We start from the raw sequence: 24,848 nt of genomic DNA on the forward strand, positions 1-24,848 counted from the left end.
TAAAAAGGCTCTAAATGTCATTCTTTCTTGAAGGTACGCTGAACATTATAACTAAAATGGTTCTTCATTAACCTCCTACCTAGAATTTTACTTTTAAAATGAATACATCAGAAGATGCGTTCATATTCTCTCACTCAAGAGGCTCTTGTGTGTCTCCTCGCAGAAAACCAAGATCTCCACGTATGATAAGATGTGGGAGTTCATGAGCAGTCGGAAGCACTCAGTAATGGTGAAGAACATCGACGAAGGCATTCACCGGGTGCTCACCTCTGACTATGCATTCCTCATGGAATCCACCACCATAGAGTTTGTCACCCAGCGCAACTGCAACCTCACCCAGATTGGAGGCCTCATTGACTCCAAAGCCTATGGGGTCGGAACCCCGATGGGTACGTATGTTACATTCACACATCATTGCTGGGGCAAAATTGAAACCCTCATAGCCAGAATATGCATACAAAATACAGGCTACACAAAGCAATTGAGTTTTTTTGTGTTGCAATAAAAGGCACTGCAGCAGGCACCAACTGGATCAGGCTGTCCAAATACTTTACAGCTGTCATATTATCACTGTCTCCCTTTTCCTAAAAATCACTATCAACATTCTTTCAGGAAAATTAGTTAGTAAGCTATTTAAGAAAAAGCTGTTAGAAACAGGGTTGTGGGTTGAAATGTGAATGTGTTGAGGTCAGGGTTGGATGCTCTTGATGTGTTTTCTCATTTAATCCCAAATCATTGCTCATTCTAAACTGTGCAAACTGTATTGTGGTGCGTTACAATCCTATGAGTAACCCATGTGGAGGAATACTTAGCAGGGACAATCCCGGGGCTAACCCCAGCAGGCAAAGCAGCGGGGTTCCATAGATAAAGGGATGAATACAAAGGCCGACGCATTACACTGTGTGTCTGGACATGCGACATTCGATTATGGAGCTCAGCAGCAGATTCATAATCCTGTTATGAATGCACTGAAAATAACCTGCAGAACTATAATTGTGGGACTACTTTACATGATGGCCTCATGCACAAAACCTTCACTAAAGTAGTTCCTGTTCGTGCCTCTTTCAAACAGGAGTTTTTTAAACAGAAATACTTTCTAAATCAATACCAACTAACCAATTGGAACACAATAGAAACATTCCAGAGGATGCAGAAGGTGATGCCAAGTTATCCTGTGGCCACCATATTGTATTTATTTGATCCAGATGTGCTGATGAAGTCTGTAACACCTGCTGTGAAAGTGTCTTCACTCATATTTGATTGTGGTTTATGTCAATCATTTACAGTAAAAAAGCAAGCTGTACCAGAGATGACATGACACAGTTATCACGGGCTGTCATTAGTCTTTGCTTTTCATTATTGAAATAATAAAAACCAAGGCCAATGTTTTTTACAGTGATATAAAGAAAAAAACTTTAAAAGGCACAGAAAATGTTCTAGCATGTAGTGCACAGCATCTTGTTTCTTCTACTGTAAGGGTACCCTAAAAAGCACTTTTGGCAAATGCAGAGTTTTAGTGAGGGAGATTAATTCAACGAAAGGGCCGGCAGCTAGAGCTGACAAACTAAAGTCCAACAGAATACTGACAGATTACATGACGGAACAGAGAGTATATACAAAAGGAAAGAAGGGCAATAACGAGGGACAGTTGAGGGCAGGTCAATCTTACCACCACACCAACACTATCAAACATGCAGGAGAACACACAAAGGCAGGAAATAGAAACATGACACATTTGGAAAGTGAATTTAGAAAAATAAAGCAGGACGCAGACTGCAAATAATTCCAGGTGCAGTAAGGACACATTCAGGATTTTGTTGTATTTACAGCAGATGAACCCATATTTCATGCTTTGTAGCAAAAGTGATTAATATGTGACTGAGGATAGGGGTCCGAGTCGGGACCCTTATGCCGTTAAACCGGACCTAGTAGTGCTAGACAATTATTACCTTTGGAGCTCTGCTGAGTATACCTCTTTATTTATTATTGGATTATGCATTCTTCTAATTGATCAAATTACATTTAAAAACTGATCAATATTGTTGAGATATTATTCAAATGAACTTTCTTTATTTGACATGGGTTGCAAGTGGTTGACTGACACTAATGACATTACAGACATTAATACAACTGTAGGTTACTTGAATACAAATACACATTACTTTGCTGAACTCTTGTATGAGGTCATTCCCTCTAAATGGACCTCGTTGTATTTGAATCGTAGGGTGCATATTTGTGCCAGCAGGACGGTGTAATTAAGGACCAAGTCACCAGTGCTACACTGAGACTCTTTGATGCGTTCTTAATGGAGCTCTGTGGTACAGAGGAAGAAGACCCTCAGTACTTGTTAGCTTAATTGGTATATTGTTGTTTCAGTATTTGTTGTTGAATTAAACATACTTGTCCTTTGGAAGGTTTGTGGTGAATCCCTCTCAAGCCTTTGCTGATCATTAACTGTCTGGCACATATTCAACGTTAACCTTAAGAACAAGTCTTAGTGCATCTGTTTGTTGTTGGTTGTTGATCATCATATTCCTCATTGTCTGACAGTATCCTGATTACACTGAACACCAAACCATTCTAATGGTAAAAAACTTATTTTGACATGAAAATGGTCACAGTTATGTATAACGATAATCTCAAACAAACAAATATTATCGGCATGCACCTTCAGAAATCTCTCTATTTGGAAAATAGATGATATGAACTCTTTTGGGGGAAATGTCCTCTGGGACTGTGAGCGTTGTCAAGGTTGTTTGCTGCTGTTTGTGTATGCTCTGCTGGTCAGCCACAACACCTCATTTCAGTGACTGTTTTGCTGTGTGTGAAAACACTGCAGGTAGGCTATATTTGCTTTGGGTGATTGCATTTCTTGACTGATGTGCTCCTTTTGAAGGCTCGCTACAGTGTGTGTGCGTGTGCATGTATACCTAAATGACTGCATACATCTATTTATATTCTACATGTGCATGGTTGTACACACAAGAAAGAAAGGAGGCTGAAGGGGGCGGCTGGAATGAAGGGGAAGTGAGTGCTCGCCTGTGACAGCTTGTGCGCCACACACATTGTCCGTACTGAATAAAGGAGGCGTGTTTTCATCACTACTCCATGGTGACCCATTCACATGCAGTCAGAACAAGCTAATCCTACCCTTTTAGTACCCTTTACCATATGCAGCCTGTATTCCCATGTAGCCAAACCATTTAGCATATATCTCATTGACTTGAACAGAGAAGAGGTGTCTGCCTACATTAGAACATGGGCCTTGATAGAGCCACAGCTCTCAGTGGTCGGCCCCTTAGCAGCTTCCTCAGCTTTGCAATGTTCCACGGAACTACATGAGTAGCCGTCAATGGAAACCAATTAGCAAGTGATTGGATGAGCCATCTGCATTGAGTCAAATAGAGGCTAACAGTTTTGATAATTTGGAAACAAAAAATTGAAAGCTCAAATTGTGTTTTCATAATAAAATGAATGCAAAAAAAAATGCAAAAAGGAAAAGTTTTAAATAAACTTTTAAATCAACTTATTTTTTTTGTTCCAGACTAAAGTTGGTTTTGCATGACATTAACTGAAAAAGTTGTGTAATCACAAGTGCATGATTAAAAAAGGCGAGGATCTTCCTCAACCACCTTTGCTGAAGCGGTAATTATGACTGCATTCTTTTCATCCACCGTATTCCCTATTTGGAATGTGACAAAGCTCTGTAGAAAGCTGTTTAAGATGTACAGATCACAGTATAAGAAATAGACAATGCAAGATAGCATGGGTCAGTAGGAGTGAGTGGTCAGGTCAAGTCAGTAAAATGCTGAGATGTAAGCGGTTGGTGTCAGCGCAGTCTGCATGGGGATTCAACTCTGCAGGTTGAAGACAAGTATTTTATTCAAAATTATTCCAGAACTGGATCACAGTTAGATTTTAACAAAATTGTCTGGTTTGGCTCCACATGTGTGTCAATCAACCTCTCACTGTAGCCAGCCAGGAGAAGAGCAGAATAGCTGGAGAAGAACAACACTGAAGAGATCTTCAGTGTTGTTCTTCAGGAGCCGCAGTAGTTATTCACAACAAACAGACGCTTAGCACTCAGTGTGTTACTATCTCACACACACAAGCAGGGTCATCTTTAATTCAGAAGGTCGTTGGTCCAACCAACTAGTCAAAAATTCTGATATGGGGGAGACATTGGGTTTTTAGGATAATTGAACATCCTGTATATAAAATATAAAATTCGGCTTATGAACTTGATTTTGAATACATTTGAGAAGTTGAGAATGTTCCTCGATTTGCAGAACTCCCTGGGCTGAGGAGAATGGGAAGCAGCAGAAAGGGAGAGCAAAGGCGACCTTGTGTAATTTAGTATTTTAGCGTTTAGACTGAGATGCAGTAGCAGGATTTGGATTGCAATTGCTGTCACGAGGCTTGGCGCTGGTGCAGGCCGACGGGGTTTAAAGGACTCAGGCGCAGGGTTCTTACGAATAGTGTTCTTTATTTCCACGAAAACAGAAGCATGCTCCAACGTGATGTGACAGGAAACAATGACGCGACAAAGAACAACTGGCACACAGGGCTTAAATACACAAGGGAGGTGCAGGTGATTGGACACAGGTGGAAACACTCAAGCAATCACAAGACAAGGCAGGAAGTGAAGTTAACCCAGGACCACAAGGAACATGACACTTCAAACTAAAACAGGAAGGGAGACCAAACCGTGACAATTGCACCTTCAAAAACTGTTATTTTCATCCTATTTGCAAAGAATACAGATCATGTTTTGCCTTGTTAACTTGATTTTTTAAATAAATCATGCTACCATTCCGAAAGGCCAGAAAACAAGTTGGCAGACTCAACAAGGCCCATGTTTACATACTAGATGTTTGGTTCATCATTATATACGGATTTACCCAAATAACGCCTTCTATATTGGTTCTTTTAAAAAAAATATGGGTTAAATAGTCTCTATTAGGACATTTTCTCAACCAGTAACTAAGAAAACTACAAAATGCAACAGAATGCAAATAAGAGCTGTAATGATCTTTAGTCGGTCAGTTACTTTGATATCTCTCTATTTTACTAGCCTGATTACCATTAACTGAGCTCAGAGACGTGTATCTATTATCATTCTATTTTTGTATTTATTGAATTGACTATTTATGCATCATATTTTATATATTTTTATTGTATATTAGAAGAGAACCGTTCTTGCAGTAATGCAGTAATCCATGCCATCCATGACTAATACTGAACAAAAACATGTTTGAGGAAGAAATGTAATCCCCTTTTATTATGGCCATTCGTGTGTCCCGCCCCCGTCCCGTCAAAAAAAGCATGCATTTTTTCACACATAAACAGTATACATGTATGCATTAATTGCAGTCACTCCCTGCAGTTTTCTGCTGGCAGCTTGTGCATCCACAGTCTCTGAAGTCTCAAGAGGCTTTGCATTATTCAACATCCTTCTTTTCTCTTTGTCCTTCCACCGATGAGAATAAATCTTCATTAGGCTGCGTTAATCAAACAGGGTTTGGAGGAAGTGTCTGTACTGCTTGTAAGCAGGCTTCTGTCCTTCTTGCTGCTAGCCAGCGGCTGTTCAGCTCTGCCTCGTAAACAAGAAGGGCCATGAATACATTTCTCAAACGCTGTGACCAGCGGCACATACTCCACCTCGACCCCCACCGCTTGCACCACCACCCGGTCACACTACGGTATGTGTGTGAGAGAGGAAGGAAGGACTATAGACAGAGATAGCACACAGACAGAGAATTAAGTCTCTGGAGGGCTCGTCATTTAAAATCATTTACCAGAATATATCATATACATGAAGACAAAACATCATGTGATGGATGAGAGGTTTTGATGAAGTAACCGAAGACAGACATTATTCTGTAACTATTAGACCACATGCTCTTTTGAATACCCCCCAAACAACGAAGATGTGACAATCTGAAGAAAACTGAGCCGCTATCTCAAATCCGAAAGGATTTCATCATGAGCCCATGGTGCGTCACACACTTGGTCACACCCAGTGCAGTGTGTGAAAGATTCACAAAATTCAGTTGAATAAGACACACATCCTTTAATTTGTTCCAGGTTGTTAGGCAGGCAGATCTCTTTTAGTGACTTTGTGCACATGTTGTAAAAAGAAAGTTGGATTTAGGCAAAGAAGCCACAGTTAGGTTCAGACCATGCTTAAACCAAGCATTTACAGCTTTTAAACAGCTTGTCGTCAATCTGGGTCCCAAATAGGTTTCTGGAAAACTGTTTTTATGTCAAACATTTATTTTAAGGTAATGTGTCGGTTTTGAACGGAACTGATTTTCTATGATAATCTATTTTACCTGTCACTTCTAGGCATATTTTCTAAACTACATGAAACAAGGTTTTACAATTAACACAGTTAAGTGCTCAAGTTATGCAATTAGGTGACGGAAGATGAAATTCAATGACGCAGTGGAGTGCAAACATGTTGTACATATTTGTTCTTATCATTTTATTTTCTGTAATGGCCCCTGCAATAACCTATGAAATAGATCACTTATGAATGTTAAGAAAAAACTATTTAAATATAATAACAAATTGGAGACTCAGGCTCACAAATTGGTACTTGTAGGAAGAAATGTGTTTTTTCAGACAATTTAAAGGACTTGCCTGATTCACCAATTTTGTGGTATTTTGAATTTCTCTTAATAAAATTTAAGAGCGGTGCAGTCCTAGTTTATTTTTATACCTAGTTTTTATGCTTTTCATTGACAGTATTCTAAAGTTAGGATTATATCAGCCCATGTTCTCTCTGAGTAATCCAGACCTCCTCCTACAGTCCAAAGGCATGCGCTGAGCATAAGGTTCATTTTTAACTACATTTCCTGTGGATGTGAGTGTGAATGGTTGTTTGTCTCCGTGTCAGCCATGCGATTTACTGGCAAATTCCAGGGTGTACCCCTTTTCACTAGGATGTTGCCTGGGATTGACTCCAGCCTCCTGCAACCTGTATGAAAGATAAGTGGCATTGAAGATGACTGACTGACCAAACTTTGGCTGGCCATCAAAGTTCATTTTCAATCAAAGTTCAAATCTGCGCTAAAATGAAACAAAGCCAGTGATTCAGTTGTGTTAGTTACTCCCGCTGAACAGGCATTTTGTGGTCCTTCAGGCTCCCCGTACCGAGATAAGATCACCATTGCCATCCTACAGCTTCAGGAGGAAGGGAAGCTGCACATGATGAAGGAGAAGTGGTGGAGAGGAAATGGCTGTCCAGAGGAGGACAGTAAGGAAGCCAGCGCCCTCGGGGTGCAGAATATCGGAGGGATCTTCATCATCCTTGCTGCAGGACTGGTCCTCTCCGTGTTCGTGGCCGTGGGAGAGTTCCTCTACAAGTCCAAACAGAATGCACAACTGGAAAAGGTAAGAAATACCTCTAACTTCCACCACTGCTTTGTTTTTTACAACAATAGCAGAATATCTACTTTCTATAACCACAAATGCTGTGAAATCTCATAGCAAATAAATAGAAAACAAAACATATGCTAAATACATGTTCTAAAATATGTTTTAAAGAAATTACGTGTTTGCCAAATTGCGGAAACTCACAATATAATGATTGCTATATTATATGCAGTAAGATAAGGGTTGGTTTCTTTGCGTTTATTCACTTAGGCCCAATGGCGACAACGAGATAAGAAACGTGAGGAATTCTGCTGTCGCCATGGATCCAAGCTAGACTTTAACCACCATCTCAAATGACCTCAAGAGAAACTCCAGACACTTTTTTTCTGTTATAATCTAACATTTACCAAAACGTTAAGCTGTTTTCTAATGTTTGGTTTTCTTCCTGTCACTCCTGGGGGATGGGAACACTAAGGGCAGTTTAATAAAAGGTTTGAGGGCTGGCTGTAATATACAGTGCAATCACAGGCACATGCTTTGCTGCATCATTCGTGTCATCAACAGACAAACACACACCTCCACTGTCATTCTGGTTATACTCAAACTATTCTCACTGTCCATATCTGTGGCATTCAGCCCATACATCGACTTTTTGGATTGCTGCAGCAACACAACACCAGAATGTGTTTAATCCATGAATTCCCCTCTCCATTTTTTCTGTTTAAAACAATAAGTTGGTTAATTACTCCTAATACAAAACATGTATTTTAATCCAATTTGCCAAACATATCTGAACAGAACATTAGGCTCGATGCAGCTGAGATTTTATGAAAAAGTATGATAAAACCTAAGCATGAGCTGTGAAATGAATAGTTTTCTATAAAACGTATGATGTGACACGTAGGATGTGACATTATAAATTGAGTAGTATACTGTACATTTCAATCACAAGTGGTGCACTGTTCAATGAAGGACTTCAGACTTTTTGTATGACTTAATGTGCTTTCATCAGCAGACGAAATAGCAGTAATTAATCATTTTATAGCCAGCAGTCAGCTGTTAGAAACATGCTGACGCTTAAGCACTTCAGAAGTCACTTAGCGTATTAGCTTTAAGCTAATCGGCTTCTACGGTGCTACTCTAAAATAAATGACTTGGTACTCCATTTACATTGCTGGACGACTAGCAGAAAAACAAACAATGTGACCCCTCTAGTCTCTCTAGTATTATCAGCGTTTTGGACAACTATTCAACTCAATTCATTTTATAACTAAGGAACTAAGGGTCAGCATCACTATAATGTCGACAAAATGTATCGGTTTCATACAATGGACACAGAAACCACAGAATAAAAACTAATTCAAATATTTAAATATAATTTACTCTATTTAATATTCTTTGATTCTAATTCAGTAACAATCATTTTTTTCAGAGGCACATGCCCAAGATAGGGCAATTTTACATATTAAGGGTCACAGTTGTTATACTGATACTACCTAGTTTATATTGTAATAAAATAGTCGTGTTCAGAGTGGGTTGACATATGTAGCTGTTAGCTAAATATGCTCTAAAGTCTTTGATTTCCAAAATAAACAATCCTCCAATATTTTAATTGGCTGGAGACAACAGAGCTCTTTGGACCGATTCCTTTGCTGCTGTCGTGTTTTGCTTTTACAGTAATAGGGTCCCGTGGGAGAAGACAAACAGGAGTCCCACTGTCTGGAGCAATGCAGTTCTCATCCAGAGGACTTCTGTAACAACTTCCTTCCACATTGGCTTTTAGTGATTGTCTAGGGTTTTATCTGCTCCCTGTGACTCCGTATTGACAAGTCAGACAGCTCTGTGGTGTAATTATTTAAACTGAATACACTCAGAACACTCTTATATTGAACACACCAATGACTGGATGCACACAGATAGCGCAGTGAACAAATGGGTTGAAAGCACAGCAGTAAAGTAACAAAACAATATACTGTAGAGGCCATGGCATTCAGGATGCTTCTTTTTCACTGAAATGTTTATCTACTAAACTGTCCATGACTTGCAGTCATGTGGCCTCGAGTGGGACCATGTATTATATAGGAAAGTGACCAGGCCAACACGTTATCATCTAGTAAAAGAAAGATTTATTCAAAGCTGTTTGTATTACTGTTTCTCTGCTGGCGAAAATACTGTACTTCTGCTTCTTGCTCTATGGATACTAAGGATCTGAGAAGGATGTATCAGTACTGACAAATCAAAGCTTTAGCTTTTGTGTAAATGCGGTTATAGGATTATATTCCTCCAGCACAATTTACATTTTAAACAGTGATATAATGTCTGAATTCCATTACTTGCTGTAACAAAACTAGACTAAACAGTGATCTTAACAAAGGTAGACCTAGGATGAACATTACATATATCCTCTGTTGCAGGTAATTTGAGACTTGCTAATGGTCAGCAGTAATCTACAGTATTCTAGCCATAGAAACCTCTCAGTGCATTATATTGCACTGCAGTTATTGCCTGGGACAAATGACATCATTAAATGTCAGTCCCAATGATTTGCAAAAGAAGTAGCAAATATTTTTATTCTGACATCAACTTAATGATGCTTCTATTGATAGTAGTAGGTGCAGGCGATCCTCTTAAATAATGCAGTTTTATCTTTAACTGAGTTTATATCTAGTTTTAATCGAAATTATCCAATAAGTTTCAATACCTACCAATCTAATATGTGAGTACATGCATGAATTGACACACTGTTACTCTTTTGTTTGGGATTGTGCAGAATGGTTCACTTCATATGTGAAGAAAGTATAATTACGAGGCTATAATTAAATAGCGTTGGACATATTATTGTGTTTTAAAAGCCTTAAGAAGCTGACATAGTCTACCTGCCACAAGATATTTTGGTTTTGGCAATTAAACCATAGTTCAGATGGAGTGATGGTTTATTTCATTCAAGGACTAATAGTTTTCATTCAATTGTTGAATTGCGACAGAGTTCTGGTGTGCACAAGCCCTATTATTACAATTGGTTCCTCTACAAAAAGGGAAAGCTGCTTTGTGTTTTTTTCTCAATAGTGGCACATGACAGTATCACACAAAATGTACAATAATTCACATTTAAAATGTTTATCAGATTACAATTGTTGCCCATTCAAATTATAGGTATTATTAATAAAAAAGAATGCTTACCAAATTTAGCAACTACAGTATTAACAACTAGATATGTCAACAACTAATGTTGTCATTAGAAAAGAACCCTCAGCAATAACACACAAACTTGGCAGTGGCTGTAATGTGTAGTGGTTGTGGATAAGGAATCGAGAGAACCATAGCTGGGTAAAGTAATAAGTATATAAGTGAGTATTGTAGGGTTGTCACCCGTTCCTTAAAATACGGAATCGTCTCGTATTTGAGAATAAAATTGCGCGTTCCGTTTTGAATCAATACAGGGTTTGTCCCGTATTTTGCGAGTTGTCATCAATGCAGCATCTCATGCAAATAATCCCACCCGAATTCTGCGAAGAATCGTCCTATTCATCCCTTGATTGGGTAATACTCACTGCCATCGTTGGTTTGATTGGCCGTGAACTTGAAACAAACCAATCTGAGTTGGGAATGCATTTATAGAAGTATCAGAAAACAAATTATACCATAAATTAACTTTTATAAACCTTGTTTGTACACTTCTTGTTTGTAATAAACATCTTATAGTGTTGGTTTATTATTCAGACAGGCAAATACGACATTATAAAAAAAGGTCAATGCCTGAAAATCATTATGACAGAGTAACCACAGGCTGATTTATTTAGTCAAAATATGGATTGAATAAAAATATTCACTACAATGTGAAGCTCGTGCTTCCCACAGTCCAGTGCTAAGTATCAGTATCCAGCGAGTCTGTGCAAATTAACCACATATTGTGTTTCATTTCAATAGTTAAAAAAGATGGCTTCCATCTCAAGTAAAGCAAATATTGACTTTCTAACGAGCCACATTTGCTGGCCACGGTTGCATAATAATAGTATGGGTTATTTCTTAAGTTCTATGTTCTTTAGTAGCTAGCACATCAAGCAACAATTGAAAAAGAAAACTCAACACACAGTCAACTCCAAAACATTGTAGCTGACATTATCTCGGAGAGGCTCAGTTGACACCTCATTGCAACTGCTCATTTGACTAAATATATTCACATTTCTAAATGTGAATATATTTAGTCTATTGGGTAGTAACACACTTCCACCTTGAGACCAAAGCGTTAACCATCGGTAAGCAATAGACACTGGTGGTTAACCACTCTCGTGCATGCTGATTTGATAATGGGCAGCAGAGCTGATACACATATGCTCTTAGCTGCCGCTGAGCAGCCAAGTCCTGCACATCTTGGCTAATGGCTAAAGCTTACAGTGGTTGCATTGAAATAGGTTGAAGTGCTAATCTATAATAATGTGTATTGGGCGAAGGTTAAGTATAAACTAATCATGATGTATTAGAATGTAATATTTTAAAAGCCAAAACTTGCTTCAATATATTCATCTGTTTGAGGGAGATTTTTTCACATGAAAAAAGGATATTATCTGTTTAACAGCACATCAATGGTTGGCAATAGTATTTGTGTATCTGGGCGTCTCTAAATTCAAAGAGACATTATAAAGTGAATTGATAAACGGAACATGAATAGAAATTTGGTTAATTTCTTTAGATGTCAACACTACATTTGGCAGGAGTCATCTGCGACTTGGGTTATTCAGTTCTGCAAAACTAACTATTTTTAAGATCAACAGATATAAATCAAAATACTAAATTTAAGGATGAAGAGGTGACCGTTTCCAACTGTTATCTTAAACCCACCCAAGCTTTTTGTCTGAAATCTATATCAATCTTCTCAGCTGACTGTGGGATAGAGAAGATGGAAAACAAGGAATAAGTAAATATTAAGTGTTTAGTCTACTCTACAATTATTTCCTTTGTTTCTTATTAATATCTATGCATTTTTGATAGGTGGTAATATTTAATTTCTGTTTTCGTAATTGGTGCTCTGAAGGAAGACCAGACAAGACAAAAAGTGACAGTGTGCTAGACTTTTTCCCCCAATGAAGATGAAAGTGTGTGTTGCAGTATATTTAAGCAAATGGTTCTTGCTATTTTAAGTTAAATCTTTCAGACAACCGATTTTGCAATTCATTTTTACTAAATCACATTCCTCATAAACTGTCAATGGGAAAATCTTTTTGTCATCTCCATGCTACACTGTCAGATTCCATGATTACCATGGTTGTCCCCCTCCCTCCCCTCCTCCTTCTGCTCCTTTCTCTCCTCTCCTTCTCCCCTACCTCCGGTCCCTCAGCTCCTCCTGTGCTTCCTTCTCCCACTCCTCTTCCTCCCACTCCTCCTCCTGTTGCTTTTTCCTCTCTTCCTGCCTGCTGCTGAGGCTGCCGCAGACTAACCTGGCTCTCGGGGTGCAGGGACCACCAACTGTGTGTGAGGAAACCATCTCATCATCCCAGCACACCCGCACAAACACACACACACACACCTGCTTGAATGCATATGGTGCACAAACACAAAAACACAATGTCTGTGATCAGATCGACAGTGATTATGCTGTTGGTCTCAGATTAGATGGCATATTGGTGTCTTTCTAACTTCCACCGGACACATAATGTTAAAGACCAATACAACTGTCCCGTTCCAAAAGCTCCTGCACATGAGACTTGACATGCAGTCTCTTGTCAGAATCAGAATTTTGATGACTTTCGGTAGCCTAAATATTGACAAAAATGTCAGTATTGGACAACCAATGCCAGGTTTAAGGATATATACAGTATATCAAAAATATGATTAACATCAACTCAACATCATGGTCACATTTGATTGAAAGGTGAAATTAAACAGGTCTTTCACATTTATCCAGGCCTGATCTCCATACCATTACTTTCAGCCTCACTATGTAAAGGACAGAAACATCCTGAATTGGCACACAAACTGCATTCAAGTGAGCTGAAGAATTGTCCTCGATAACGTAATCCTTAACGTACTGGGCAGCATTATTACTGAGAAATGTAAATTGAGATTAGCATGGTATAATGTTCAAAAGCAACTCACATTACATTAGTTAAATATTGTCAGTCACTCATCCAAATGGTACAGCCTCCAAATGGTACAGTTGGCATTGCACAGTGGTTCCCAAACTGAGGGGGAGCGTGGAGCAGTGTTTTTGGCAGCTTTTTTTTATTTTGTCTTAGTCTTTAGACAAAAATGCATGTTAGTTTTAGTCTATTTTTAGTCAACAAAAACTCAGAACATTTTAGTCTAGTTTTAATCGACAAAAACTAATTACAGAACCAGGGACCTAAACGCAACACTTTGTTGTCTTTGTCTGTTTACTCTAGATGCTTTTGTCCTGGCCAACGGAAACGTCATGCTCTGTGCCGCCACATCCTTCACCTGCACTTAGCAGCTCTATCAAGGTGGTGCTAGTGGTGTCGACGGTGGGGGGGGGAGGGGAGGTAGCGCTAGTGGTGTGGGGGGGGTGCTTCCGCGTTCTAATTGCCGTGCTGACGGAAAACATGGGCGGACGAGCCGGAAAAAAAGACGAAACTCCGCCGCTGCAAGTCCCTTCAAAATGAAATCACAGGATGATGCGACCCACCAATTGAGAAACACTGCTATGAATCAAGACTCGTAATTAGGGTCCTCGCTACGCCTAGTCGTAGAGGGAACCTATTGTATTTCAAGGAATTATTGTTATTAGGGTCCTCGCTACGAGTAGTTGTAGAGGAACCTATTGTATTTCAAAGAATTATTATTATTAGGGTCCTCGCTACGAGTAGTCGTAGAGGAACCTATTGTATTTCACGGAATTAGGGTCCTCGCTACGACTAGTTGTAGAGGAACCTATTGTATATTTGGGGCCTTTATCATATTCCAAAAGCTGTTAAATTTGGCATGGATATCTGGACTGTTAAGAAATTTGATAAATTTTGTGTCTCACATTTATGTATAAAGAAATGTCTCTATAGGGCCCTCTAGAAATTTAAAAAAGATCACACTAGGCCAGTTTCCGCCCCCGATGTCCAATCAACTTGAAAGTTGGCACACAGGTGCTCTTCGACATGCTCTACAAAAAAGTCAATCATGGTATGCAAATGCCCCTAACTAAATTTTCCGCCATTTTGTGAAAAAGACATTTTGGCAATTTATCCTAAACGAGTCTGATTGTCACAAAACCTTCGGTGGATCATTATTGGTTCAATGTGCTCTTGATATATACGAATAGTGCTCATAGCTCATTGTTTTGATGAGATATGGGATAGTTAACTTTGCAAGGGGTGTGGCTTAATCTGGCAGATTTTTAACTTCCAAATGATTTGGCCTGCCCTCACCAAAATTAGCATTTGTAAACATTGAACCCCTGAACACACCCTAATTTTTTCAAAATCTTTGAAGAATAGGGGGCGCTGTAACTAATATTTGAAAATCTGCCTGTTTTGGGCTTTTTTTTCATGATTTCTTAAAGTTGTAAAAGACCGAACTCCTCCCAGGGATTAAAACCGATTCCTTTCAAAATTGCACAGTGTTATCTTGAGACCTTAGGCTCTACAAATTGCATTTAGCCGGAAGAATTTCCAAACTATGTGTCTAGGGAGCATTTACAAAAACCACCATTTGCCACGAACGTTGAAGTTGTTTTAACTCAACCATGCATTATCTAATCAGCTCCATATTTCTCATATAGCATGAACCTCTCACCCTTTAAACATCCATATGATCATTTCTACCCTGTTTTATGGTTTTAAGATATTACGGTTAATGAATTTTGGCTTAATCTATTAAGATTTATAACTTCCAAATGGTTTAGCCTGCCCTCACCAAAATTGTAGGATGTGTCAACATTGAACTCCTGAACACAACCACATTTTTTCATAATTTTCGAAGATTAGAGGTCGCTGCATTTAATCATTAGAGATGTGCCTTTTTGGCATATTTTCATAATTTCTTACAGTTGTAAAAGACCGATCTCCTCCCAGGGATTAGACCTGATTCTTTCAAATCCATACAGTGTGCTCTTGAGACCTTAGGCTCTAAAAGTTGCATTTTGCTGGAAGAAATATTAAACTATGTGCGTAGGGAGAAATTTACAAAAAACCTTTTTAAAGATTTCGAAGGTAGTTGGGTCATGTATGGTATTTTGAGATGTTTCAATTTTGGTATGGTACATAATAATGTCCTGGATATCCTTAAGTGACACCTTGAGGATGTGTACGATCAACCTGAAGTGGAATGGTCATGATTCTTTCCTTTTCAATCTAATCTGAAAATGACTAAATGTAGTCTGGTGATTGAGATATTGAAGGAAATTGGCTTAAGTATGGTATTTTGAGAGGCTTTTATTTTGGACTGGTACATAAGAATGTCCTGGTTATCACCAACTCACGCCATGGTGATGTGTACTCTCTGCCTGAAGTGGAATTACCTATTACCTATAACTATTTTTAGTTACCTTTTATTTATAAACTGAAATTGACCAAAAGGTGTCGTGAAAGACTTTGAAGGAAACGATTCAGCTCATTTATGGTATTTTGACAGGCTTTAATTTTGGAATGGTAGATCATAATGTCCTGGTTATATGTTGACAGAAAAGGCCTAAGGCAATGAAAATGTTGCAAAGCGGCATTCGTGGTGTTGCTCCACACAATGAACAATCACTGACTTGCGAACACTTCGTCCGACGACCGGAGGCGTCCTCGGCTGCATTTTTAACCGTTCGGCCAGTGCCCCGTCCAACGCTGCTCGCAGCTTTAATTGATATTTACTCCTTGAGTAAGGACTTTTGAAGGATTTAAGTTCGAGCACTGTCAATGTATGCCAACTGTCACCAACATATAAATGCACAACACAGGAAAACTGTTCTTTTAAGTATAACAGGGTTTATTAACTCACATAAAAACACAGAACAAGATCACCTACAATTGCAACCAACAATCCCGATAACACTTATTATAAACCTACTCACTGAACAAACAAAAAACGTGTGGTCAAAATGGTCAAAAAAGTTCATCTGTGTGTGTGCACAATTGAAGGAATGACAAAACTATTCTGTCCATGAAATATCATTCAACAGCGTAATAACATTTGGCACCTTCAATTCCTTGCCACCTTCAATACAGAAAAATAAGGGACGTTTGGGGGGGTGATGGCAGGGACATAACGGCTGACAGATGTTACGGGGTGGGGGGGTGCGTAAGAATGATACCTCCCACTCTCGTCGGTACATTTGCATCGGCTTTCGCTTCAGAGCTGGACGCAGGGGGTACCTGGAGCTGGCTCCGCCATTCTTTCAAATCAACACTCCGCCAAGAGACCCATTCCTCCTCTGACTCAGATTGGTTTGTTTCAGGTTCCCGACCAATCAACCCAACGATGGCAGTGAGTAGGAATCAGGAGCTGAATAGGACGAGTCTTCACAGAATTCGGGTGGGAGTATTTGCATGGGATGCTGCATTGAATACTACTCGGAAAATACGGGACAAACCCTGTCACGTATTGATTCAAAACGTGACGCGCCATTTTATTCTCAAATACGGGGACGATTCTGTATTTTAAGGGACGGGTGACCCGAGCTGCAGCAAAACAAATCACAGTATCAGATCAACTGGCAATATGACGAAATTTGAAGGTATACATTCAAACATAAATCAATGCTAGTGCTCTCGTTGATCCGGGCTATATAGTACCACCTTATGACTTAACAACTAAAATAAACATGAAAGTTTATATAAAACACTAAATTAGTCTGCCCAGAAAACCAGTCTCTTACTGTTTTGATGGCGTTTGATCGGCGTTTTGACAAAGGTGATTTGGGCCTCCAGGTCCGAACGCGAGAATCAGAGAGCAGCTGTCTCTCCGATCGTCATAGTTCCAACAGGAATGAAATCAAACAGGGCAAAAATGAAACAGTGATGAGGTTTGTGCGAGAGTCTAGGGTTTGTTCAGCGAAATTAAGTTTAAACTTTGGGAATTGGACGGAAAGAAAATGTTGTCAGTTGTTAACGGGAAGTTAAGTGAACACGGTCCTTGTCCAATGGGAGCTCTGCGTTTTTTCGTACACCCTCTTTTTATTACATTACATAACATGTTATTTAGCTGACGCTTTTATCCAAAGCGACTTACAATAAGTGCATTTCCACATAGAGATACAAACTCAGAAGAACAAGAAACAAGAAAGTACACATTTTTTTATGGCGAGGTGATCCCAGCCGGGTTGTTGTAATCTGCCCCTGGATCTCTCTCTATGTTTCCATGTTTTGTCTGCAGTGAAGAAAAAGGTGTGGGGTTTACCAGCATCATGAAGGGCCCAAAACCCCCAACCCTGAACATGTGAACAAACAGTTTTTCCAAAATAAATTGGAAAACTGTCATGCAGATTAATTTAGTAAAAAGATGTATCTGGAATATGATAAACATTTATTTCCCCATATAAAACATTTGCAGGGGGGGGGGCTCAATGATCCTATATCATTAAAGGGGGGCTGGATGAATACGTTTGGAATCATTGTCATTGTTTGAAGTTACAAGAAACAGTTTGTGCACAATCAGTTAAGAAATTACTCTGCAAGACATTAAGGCTTACTAGCGGACTGAAAAATAGTTATCTTAAGGTATTTAGCTTACACTTATTTACACACACAGATAAAATACATGGGAATCGCACAGACATAGAATTTTAGATTAGGGAATATCAATCAGAAGACAGCCAAAATCTAGATCACACTGCACCGAATTAGGACGACCACGGATTAGACAGACCCTCAAAGCAACAAATTATTAACTGACCACCAGGGCTGGACATGAGTACATTAAGGGTTATCCCATCTGCATCACACTGTCATATCTGTTACTCCTTCTTTCAAGCTAAACAGAGTCCATTAGTTCACTAACACAGTTGAGGGGTTTTATATGTTGGATTAGAGAGAGTTGAAGAATAGATCAACAGTTCTCCATTTAAATGGACTATACCAAAATCATATTCAACTGCTTAACATGTATTGCTTGAAACAATTTTTGACTACTATGGGATTATTGCTTTTATACAAGACATACAGAGAATTAACCTATATTTTCCTTACAGAAACGTCTTTCTGACCTACAGCTTTGTTAACAATTACTCATTTGTATCCGATCAGGCCAGTATAAACATTTGCTCAACTAAATGCGCCTTTTTCCTTTACATGTCTGCTCCCCGCATTAGATTTACGACCCTTTCATGCTTCTCAAAGCGGACAGGCCTTTCCTTGGAGCGTTTGCCGCAGCTGTTTGTTGAGCGTCATAAAAACAATGTAATCCAATGACCCTAAGCAGCCTCTATCAATCCAGCATGCCGGTAGCAGGCAGCCATTATGGCAATGCGTCCCCAGAGTGCAATAGAGTGTGCCCAGTTTCCCAAAGGCTGGAGATACATGACTTTCACTGGTGAAAACAATGCCGGGCCATTTCATTTTACAGGAAGAGGGGGAATCAATAGTCACGAACAGCCACTATGTTTCGGAGTGGTTGAGGCCATCTGCAGGTACATGTGTGTCTCATGTTGACTATAGTTGTACCAGGTAGTAATAATGGCACTAATAAACACACAACAGTTATGGTCGTTTGATCGACTGTATTGAAAATAATATTAACTTAAAGGGGCTAAAGCTAGTAATTTCCCATTTAAAAATAATCATTAGTGCGACAGAACCATGAAATGGTGGTAAATCTAAATATGATGACATAATAATTATTGTTAGCTTTGTAGCCTTTTTTAGCTTGTTGTTTTGATTCATGTTCCATTTCACCTGTCGAATTTCCTGCAGCAGTACGGGGAAGTGTGTTTTAGTGAAAAAACTCTGATGAGCCCACTGCACAATAAGTTACCAACCAGCAGGGAAAAATTATGGGGCATTTAACAGCCATGAGCATGATGGAGACCGACTCCAAGTATTTACATTTACAAAACTGAAAAAAACAGAACCTAAATTAATACAAATGTTGATCCATGTGTGCACTGCACTTAATTGGTGCCAAGTGCCCCCCTTAAGGACCTTAACCGGGCCAGAACCAAGCAGAACCAAACTATCAGGTACTCATCATGAACAAATATATGAATGCTCTAGTTGGTTCGAAACATTAGTCTTAGCTACAATATGCACTAATTTGTTTTAAAATACTCCAAACACAACTTAAACAACTTTAGTAAGAGTTAAAGAATATCCTATGCAAATTTTGTGAGAAATTGTGCACTCGCTAAATGCTATCACTGAAAACGACACAGCAAATCTTTCCTGACTCAAACAGCACCTTGTTGCTTTGGAATGACGTCAGGAAGGTCAGGGGTTGAATTTTACAATCTTAACTCTCGAGCGCCATTTTACACTCTACCGATTTTTGCTTCCGAGTGGCTGAGGAAGCGGATATATATATATATATATATATAATTTCTTGACTAGTAACATATAAACTGATTTTTACATATGAAAGCACTCACAAGTTCCTCTTTATCCTACAGAAAATAAATTGTCCAAATAGACAAAGTTATCACACTTTCTATCAGGGGTTTGCCATTTTTTTGCCAATTAGGGAGTCTGAATCAAAGTGGTATATATTTTGAGAGGTTTCAAAGCCAATACCGTAATTTCCGGAAGATAATCCGCTACTTTTTTCCCACACTTTGAACCCTGCGGCTTATACAACGGTGCGGCTATGTATCATACGCGCGAGAGAGAGACAGCACCATGTACCAGTCACCCAGACACAGTTTCTGTGGAAGTTGATGAAATTCACTGACCTGTCTGCACCTATGGATGCTATTTAGTTCAAAAACACGACTCCCACTGAAGGTCCGATGTTAGTAGGACTTCCACAACAAGTACAGAGTCACTATGTCTTCTGGTGTTGATGTGGAGGGAAAAAAAATTGCAGAAAGTTGATCTGTTTCAGGAAGATAAACCACGCCGAATAAGCGATACACGCAAATTGACCATAAATGTACTCCGAGAGTCTTGCGGCTTGTTCGGTGTGAATGTACCATAAGTGATTATAATACAGTTAAAGAGCTTACACCAATCATATATACTTTGTCTCCCTTCCATTCTTATGTGTATATACCGTATTTTCGCGACTATAAGGCGCACTTAAAATCCTTTTTCTTATAATCCAGAGCGCCATATATATGGATCAATTGGTTGATCCATACTGATTAACGAGGATCCATTGGAGGGAAAGTCTGGTACCGTCTGTCCCAGCCGCTGCCTCTCCTTGCAAGATGGACGAAAGCATTTGCCAAGAATGTTTTCATTAATCAAGAATGTAAGTTGGAGGTTCAGAGATATTGTTAATATCCACATTAACGTTTGAACAACGTTACCATGGGAGTGAAGAGTTTTCAGAACGCTTGATAAAGTTTGATTTTGCACAGCCCGATCTAGTGGATGCATAACGCAACCCCAGTCAGATTTACGATTTACTGCAGTATCTTTTATTCTATGCGCCTTATAATCCGGTGCGCCCTATATAGGAAAATAGTCTAAAATAGGCGATTCATTGAAGGTGCGCCTTATAATCCAGTGCGCCTTATAGTCGCAAAAATACGGTAATAAGAAGTTTACATGGGGAACACAGTTCATCACAGTAACTATTTTTAACTGAGCGCACAGAATGCAGTGGCTCTGCTTGTAATGATTCCAGGAGTAGCATTGTTTCATTCTCAGCTGTCGTTAGTTTCACATATTATTTGCAGATTCACCAGCTTGTGAGAAAAGAGGAGAGAATGTGAAGACGCAAACATTTAAGCAGCAACAAGGTATCTCTTTCTGGTAATACAAGGTGCATCTTGCTCATTGTGTTTGTATCCATGTGGAGATGGATGTTGGGTTTGTGTCTGTGCCTAGCTTTTGTTCCGCACAGTACTGTGAGATTCAGCTATTGTGTTGGGTTTCTAAGTGAATGTCTTCATCACAAAGCCCCCTCTAAGCGTCTCATTTAATTCATTTTGTTTATAATTTAACATTTAAATCAGTCTGATGAATCTTCTGTTCAAAGTGTGTTAGTTTGGAAACCGTTGTGCCAAAAGCTTGAAATCAATGAGTCCAAACCTGTGCCATGTGAGTTTTTGGGACAATGTACAGACTGTAAAACCGTGTTTGAATACGATCATTACTATACATCTGGCAACGCTTTGCTGTGTCCTGCTGTTTCCCCAACTCTCTGAAGTATAGAGAGCAACAATTTCAGTAATCCAGCTACTCTATCCCATCCCAGTATTCTAGGCGCCTTAATTTAACCCCATGGTTCCCATGGGGGTTGCGGCTACAGCCACGACGGTAAAAAAAGAAGAAAAGAAAGCAAAACCGACCAGATCAGCTCAGGGTACAAGCGAAGAAGTGTATAAGAGTGGGAGAGAAAGAGAGACTCGCAGCATCAAAAATACAAATATTTGAACCTTACAAAATGTAATAAAACTGTTGATTGGAAAAGTGATATATTGATGCAGTGGGTACGGGAAGTATTCAGACCCCTTTACATTTTCACTCTTTGTTTCATTGCAGCCTTTTGCTAAAATCCAAATGGTTAATTTTATTTCTCATCAACTCGGCACCCCATCTTGATAGGGAATAACAAATGTAGAAATGTCTGCAAATTTATTAAAAAAAACAAAAAACTGAAATATCACATAGTCATAAGTATTCACACCCTTTGCTCAGTATTGAGTAGAAGCACCCTTTTGATCTAGTACAGCCATGAGTCTTCTTGGGAATGAAGACTTGGATTTGGGGATCCTCTGCCATTCTCCCTCTCAGATCCCCTCCAGTTCCTACAGGTTGGATGGTGAACGTTGGTGAACAGCCATTTTCCAGTCTCTCCAGAGATGCTCAATTGGGTTTAGGTTAGGGCTCTGGCTGGGCCAGTCAGGAATGGTCACAGAGTTGTTTCGAAGCCACTCCTTTGTTATTTTAGCTGTGTGCTTATCTTGTTGGAAGGTGAACCTTCGGCTCAGTCTGAGGTTCTGAGCACTCTGCGTGAGGTTTTCTTCCAGGATATATCTGTACTTGGCCACATTCATCTTTCTTTGAATTACAACCAGTCGTACTTTCCCTGCAGCTGTCAAGATGGCGTGATGAGTTTACATTAATGAAATATAATGAACTTTTTTGATTTTAGCAAAAGGCTGCAATGAAAAAAAGAGTGAAAAAGGGGTCTGAATACTTTGTAACCACTGTATGTATAAATATTCAAAATAACAATGTCCATATATCAAAGTTTGGGAATCACTGCTTTGACCGTACCTTGAACAAACAAGGGTTGGGTAGCGAGAACCGATAAAATATTGCCACCAGTTCCTACACGACCGGTATCTACCAAAAAAGAAACGCAGATTTTGGTGCTTCCTTTTGGTGCCTCGCTGATTGAAAAACTTTATTTACACACTCTGATGACACCGCCTTCGCACGGGCGAACGATAGCTCATGTGACTTAATTTCCTCACGGGAATGATAGGAGATCGTTTGATACTTTTTTCATTTTTTATTAGCGTTCTAATAATTCTGTCACACAATAGAAAACAATATGCTCTCGTGCCTAATCCAGCTCTTCTGTGTTGCACCTGCTGCAACAATGACATCAATTCATCGAGACAAACAAGGAGCGTCAATTTAGCAAATGTTTTTCAATATATGTTACACACCCTAAGTTATCTATATCTTAACAATGAGCATAACTAATAGAAAAAATGACTAAAATTCCCCAAATTTCATTAAACTAATACACTTCCGGCTCTCACAGAGGGGAAACACTAAGTATCCTGTGGAAGTTCGAAGCTGTAAATTGAAGTGTTTTTTACTCATTTATATTTACAGTATTGTTTGCACAATTAATATATTGTTTAAAAAATAAGCCAAGAAAATAACCCCAAAAAAAACACAAAAACCTTTTTCTAAAGTATTGGTTTAGGCACTGTTTAGACACCAGTATCGGTCAAAACCCAAACGATACCCATCCCTGTTGACAGGAAATTTAAAAAAATGCCGTCATTGAACATAACCAGGGGTTTTACAAAACCATCCAACAATAATGTTCTTATCGTGTTATGGGGCCGGTTTCTCAGTATTAAGCACTTCATAGGAGCCACTCACTGCCATAAATATCTGTTTATGTATTACTGAAAAGCAGCACTAACTTTAAAATAATCAGTATATAATAATAATAATAATATATAATAACCAGATGCCCAATCCACCTCAACTTGTCCTCCTGAGGAAACCCATTTTGGCCGCTTGTACCCGTGACCTAGTTCTTTTGGTCATGACCCATCCTTCATGACGATGGGGGTAGGAATGAAGATTGACCGGTAGATCGAGAGCTTTGCCTTTTGGCTCAGCTCTCTTTTTGTCACAACGGTGCGGTAAAGCCAGTGCAATAGCGCCCCCGCTGCTCTAATTCTCCGACCAAGCTCACACTCCATCTTCCCCTCAGTCGTGAACAAGATCCCGAGGTAACTCCTTCACTTGGGGTATTGACAAATTCCCTACCCGGAGTAGGCAATCCATCGGTTTCTTGCTGAGAACCATGGCCTCAGATTTGGAGGTGCTAATCCTCATCCCAACCGCTTCACACACGGCTGCAAACCACTCAAGTGAGAGTTGGAGGCCGCAGACTGAGGATGCCATCAAGACCACATCGTCTGGAAAAAGCAGCAATGAAATCCACAGCCCCCCAAACTGTAAACCCTCCTCCCCCCAACTACGCCTCGATATCCTGTCCATGAAAACCACAAACAAGATTGGTGATAAGGATGGCCCCAAGTAAGGACCCCCTCACCCTGTACTCCCGCAGCACCTCCCACATTTTCTCTCGGGGGACCCGGTCATACGCCTTCTCCAGATCCACAAAACACATGTAGAGTGGATGAGCATACTCCCAGGCCCACTCTAAGATTCGTGAAAGGGTAAAGAGGTGGTCCGTCATTCCACAACCTGGATGAGAACCGCATTGTTCCTCTTCAATCCTTGGTTCGACTATCGGGCGAACCCTCCTTTCCAGCACCTTGGAGTAGACTTTACCAGGGAGGTTGAGTAGTGATACCCCTGTAATCGGCACACACTCTCTGGTCCCCCTTTTTGAAAAGAGGTATCATCACCCCGGTCTGCCACTCTTTTGGCACTGTCCCAGACTGGATGTGCCACATTAAATGGCAATCAATCCTAGGTGTTGAAATGTTTCACTCTCGAACAAATTGCTGGCCCATGCGTCTGTCTGGTGTTGTCTCCTTACAGCTGTGGTGCTACACTGCTGAACAGGGAATGTCTATCAGTGTTCCTTTTGTCTGCAGATCAGGATGTAAACAAAGAGACAATGAAAAGGCATTAGTGGGAGCACTGGCCATTGCTAATGTAAAATGTATTGTACATTTTTTACATTGTTGATTCTGTACACATGATATCCATTGC

General features: G+C 39.6%; 1 protein-coding gene across 3 annotated transcripts in view; it reads left to right on the forward strand.

Annotated features, from left to right (window-relative positions):
- Nucleotides 1–24,848, forward strand: part of grik2 (glutamate receptor, ionotropic, kainate 2) — a 238,286-nt gene that overhangs the window by 210,906 nt on the left and 2,532 nt on the right. Inside the window, exons 15-17 of one of the 3 annotated variants that reach the window (XM_062565669.1) lie at nt 164–389; nt 7,148–7,398; nt 7,651–7,678. In XM_062565669.1, the coding sequence (XP_062421653.1) occupies nt 164–389; nt 7,148–7,398; nt 7,651–7,678 (505 nt within the window). Of the gene's footprint in view, nt 1–163; nt 390–7,147; nt 7,399–7,650; nt 7,679–12,715; nt 12,850–24,848 lie in introns of all 3 variants that reach the window. The other 2 variants (XM_062565671.1, XM_062565670.1) reach the window with 2 other exon arrangements.

This window comes from Pungitius pungitius, chromosome 11 (assembly GCF_949316345.1).
Source record: "Pungitius pungitius chromosome 11, fPunPun2.1, whole genome shotgun sequence".
NCBI lineage: Eukaryota > Metazoa > Chordata > Actinopteri > Perciformes > Gasterosteidae > Pungitius > Pungitius pungitius.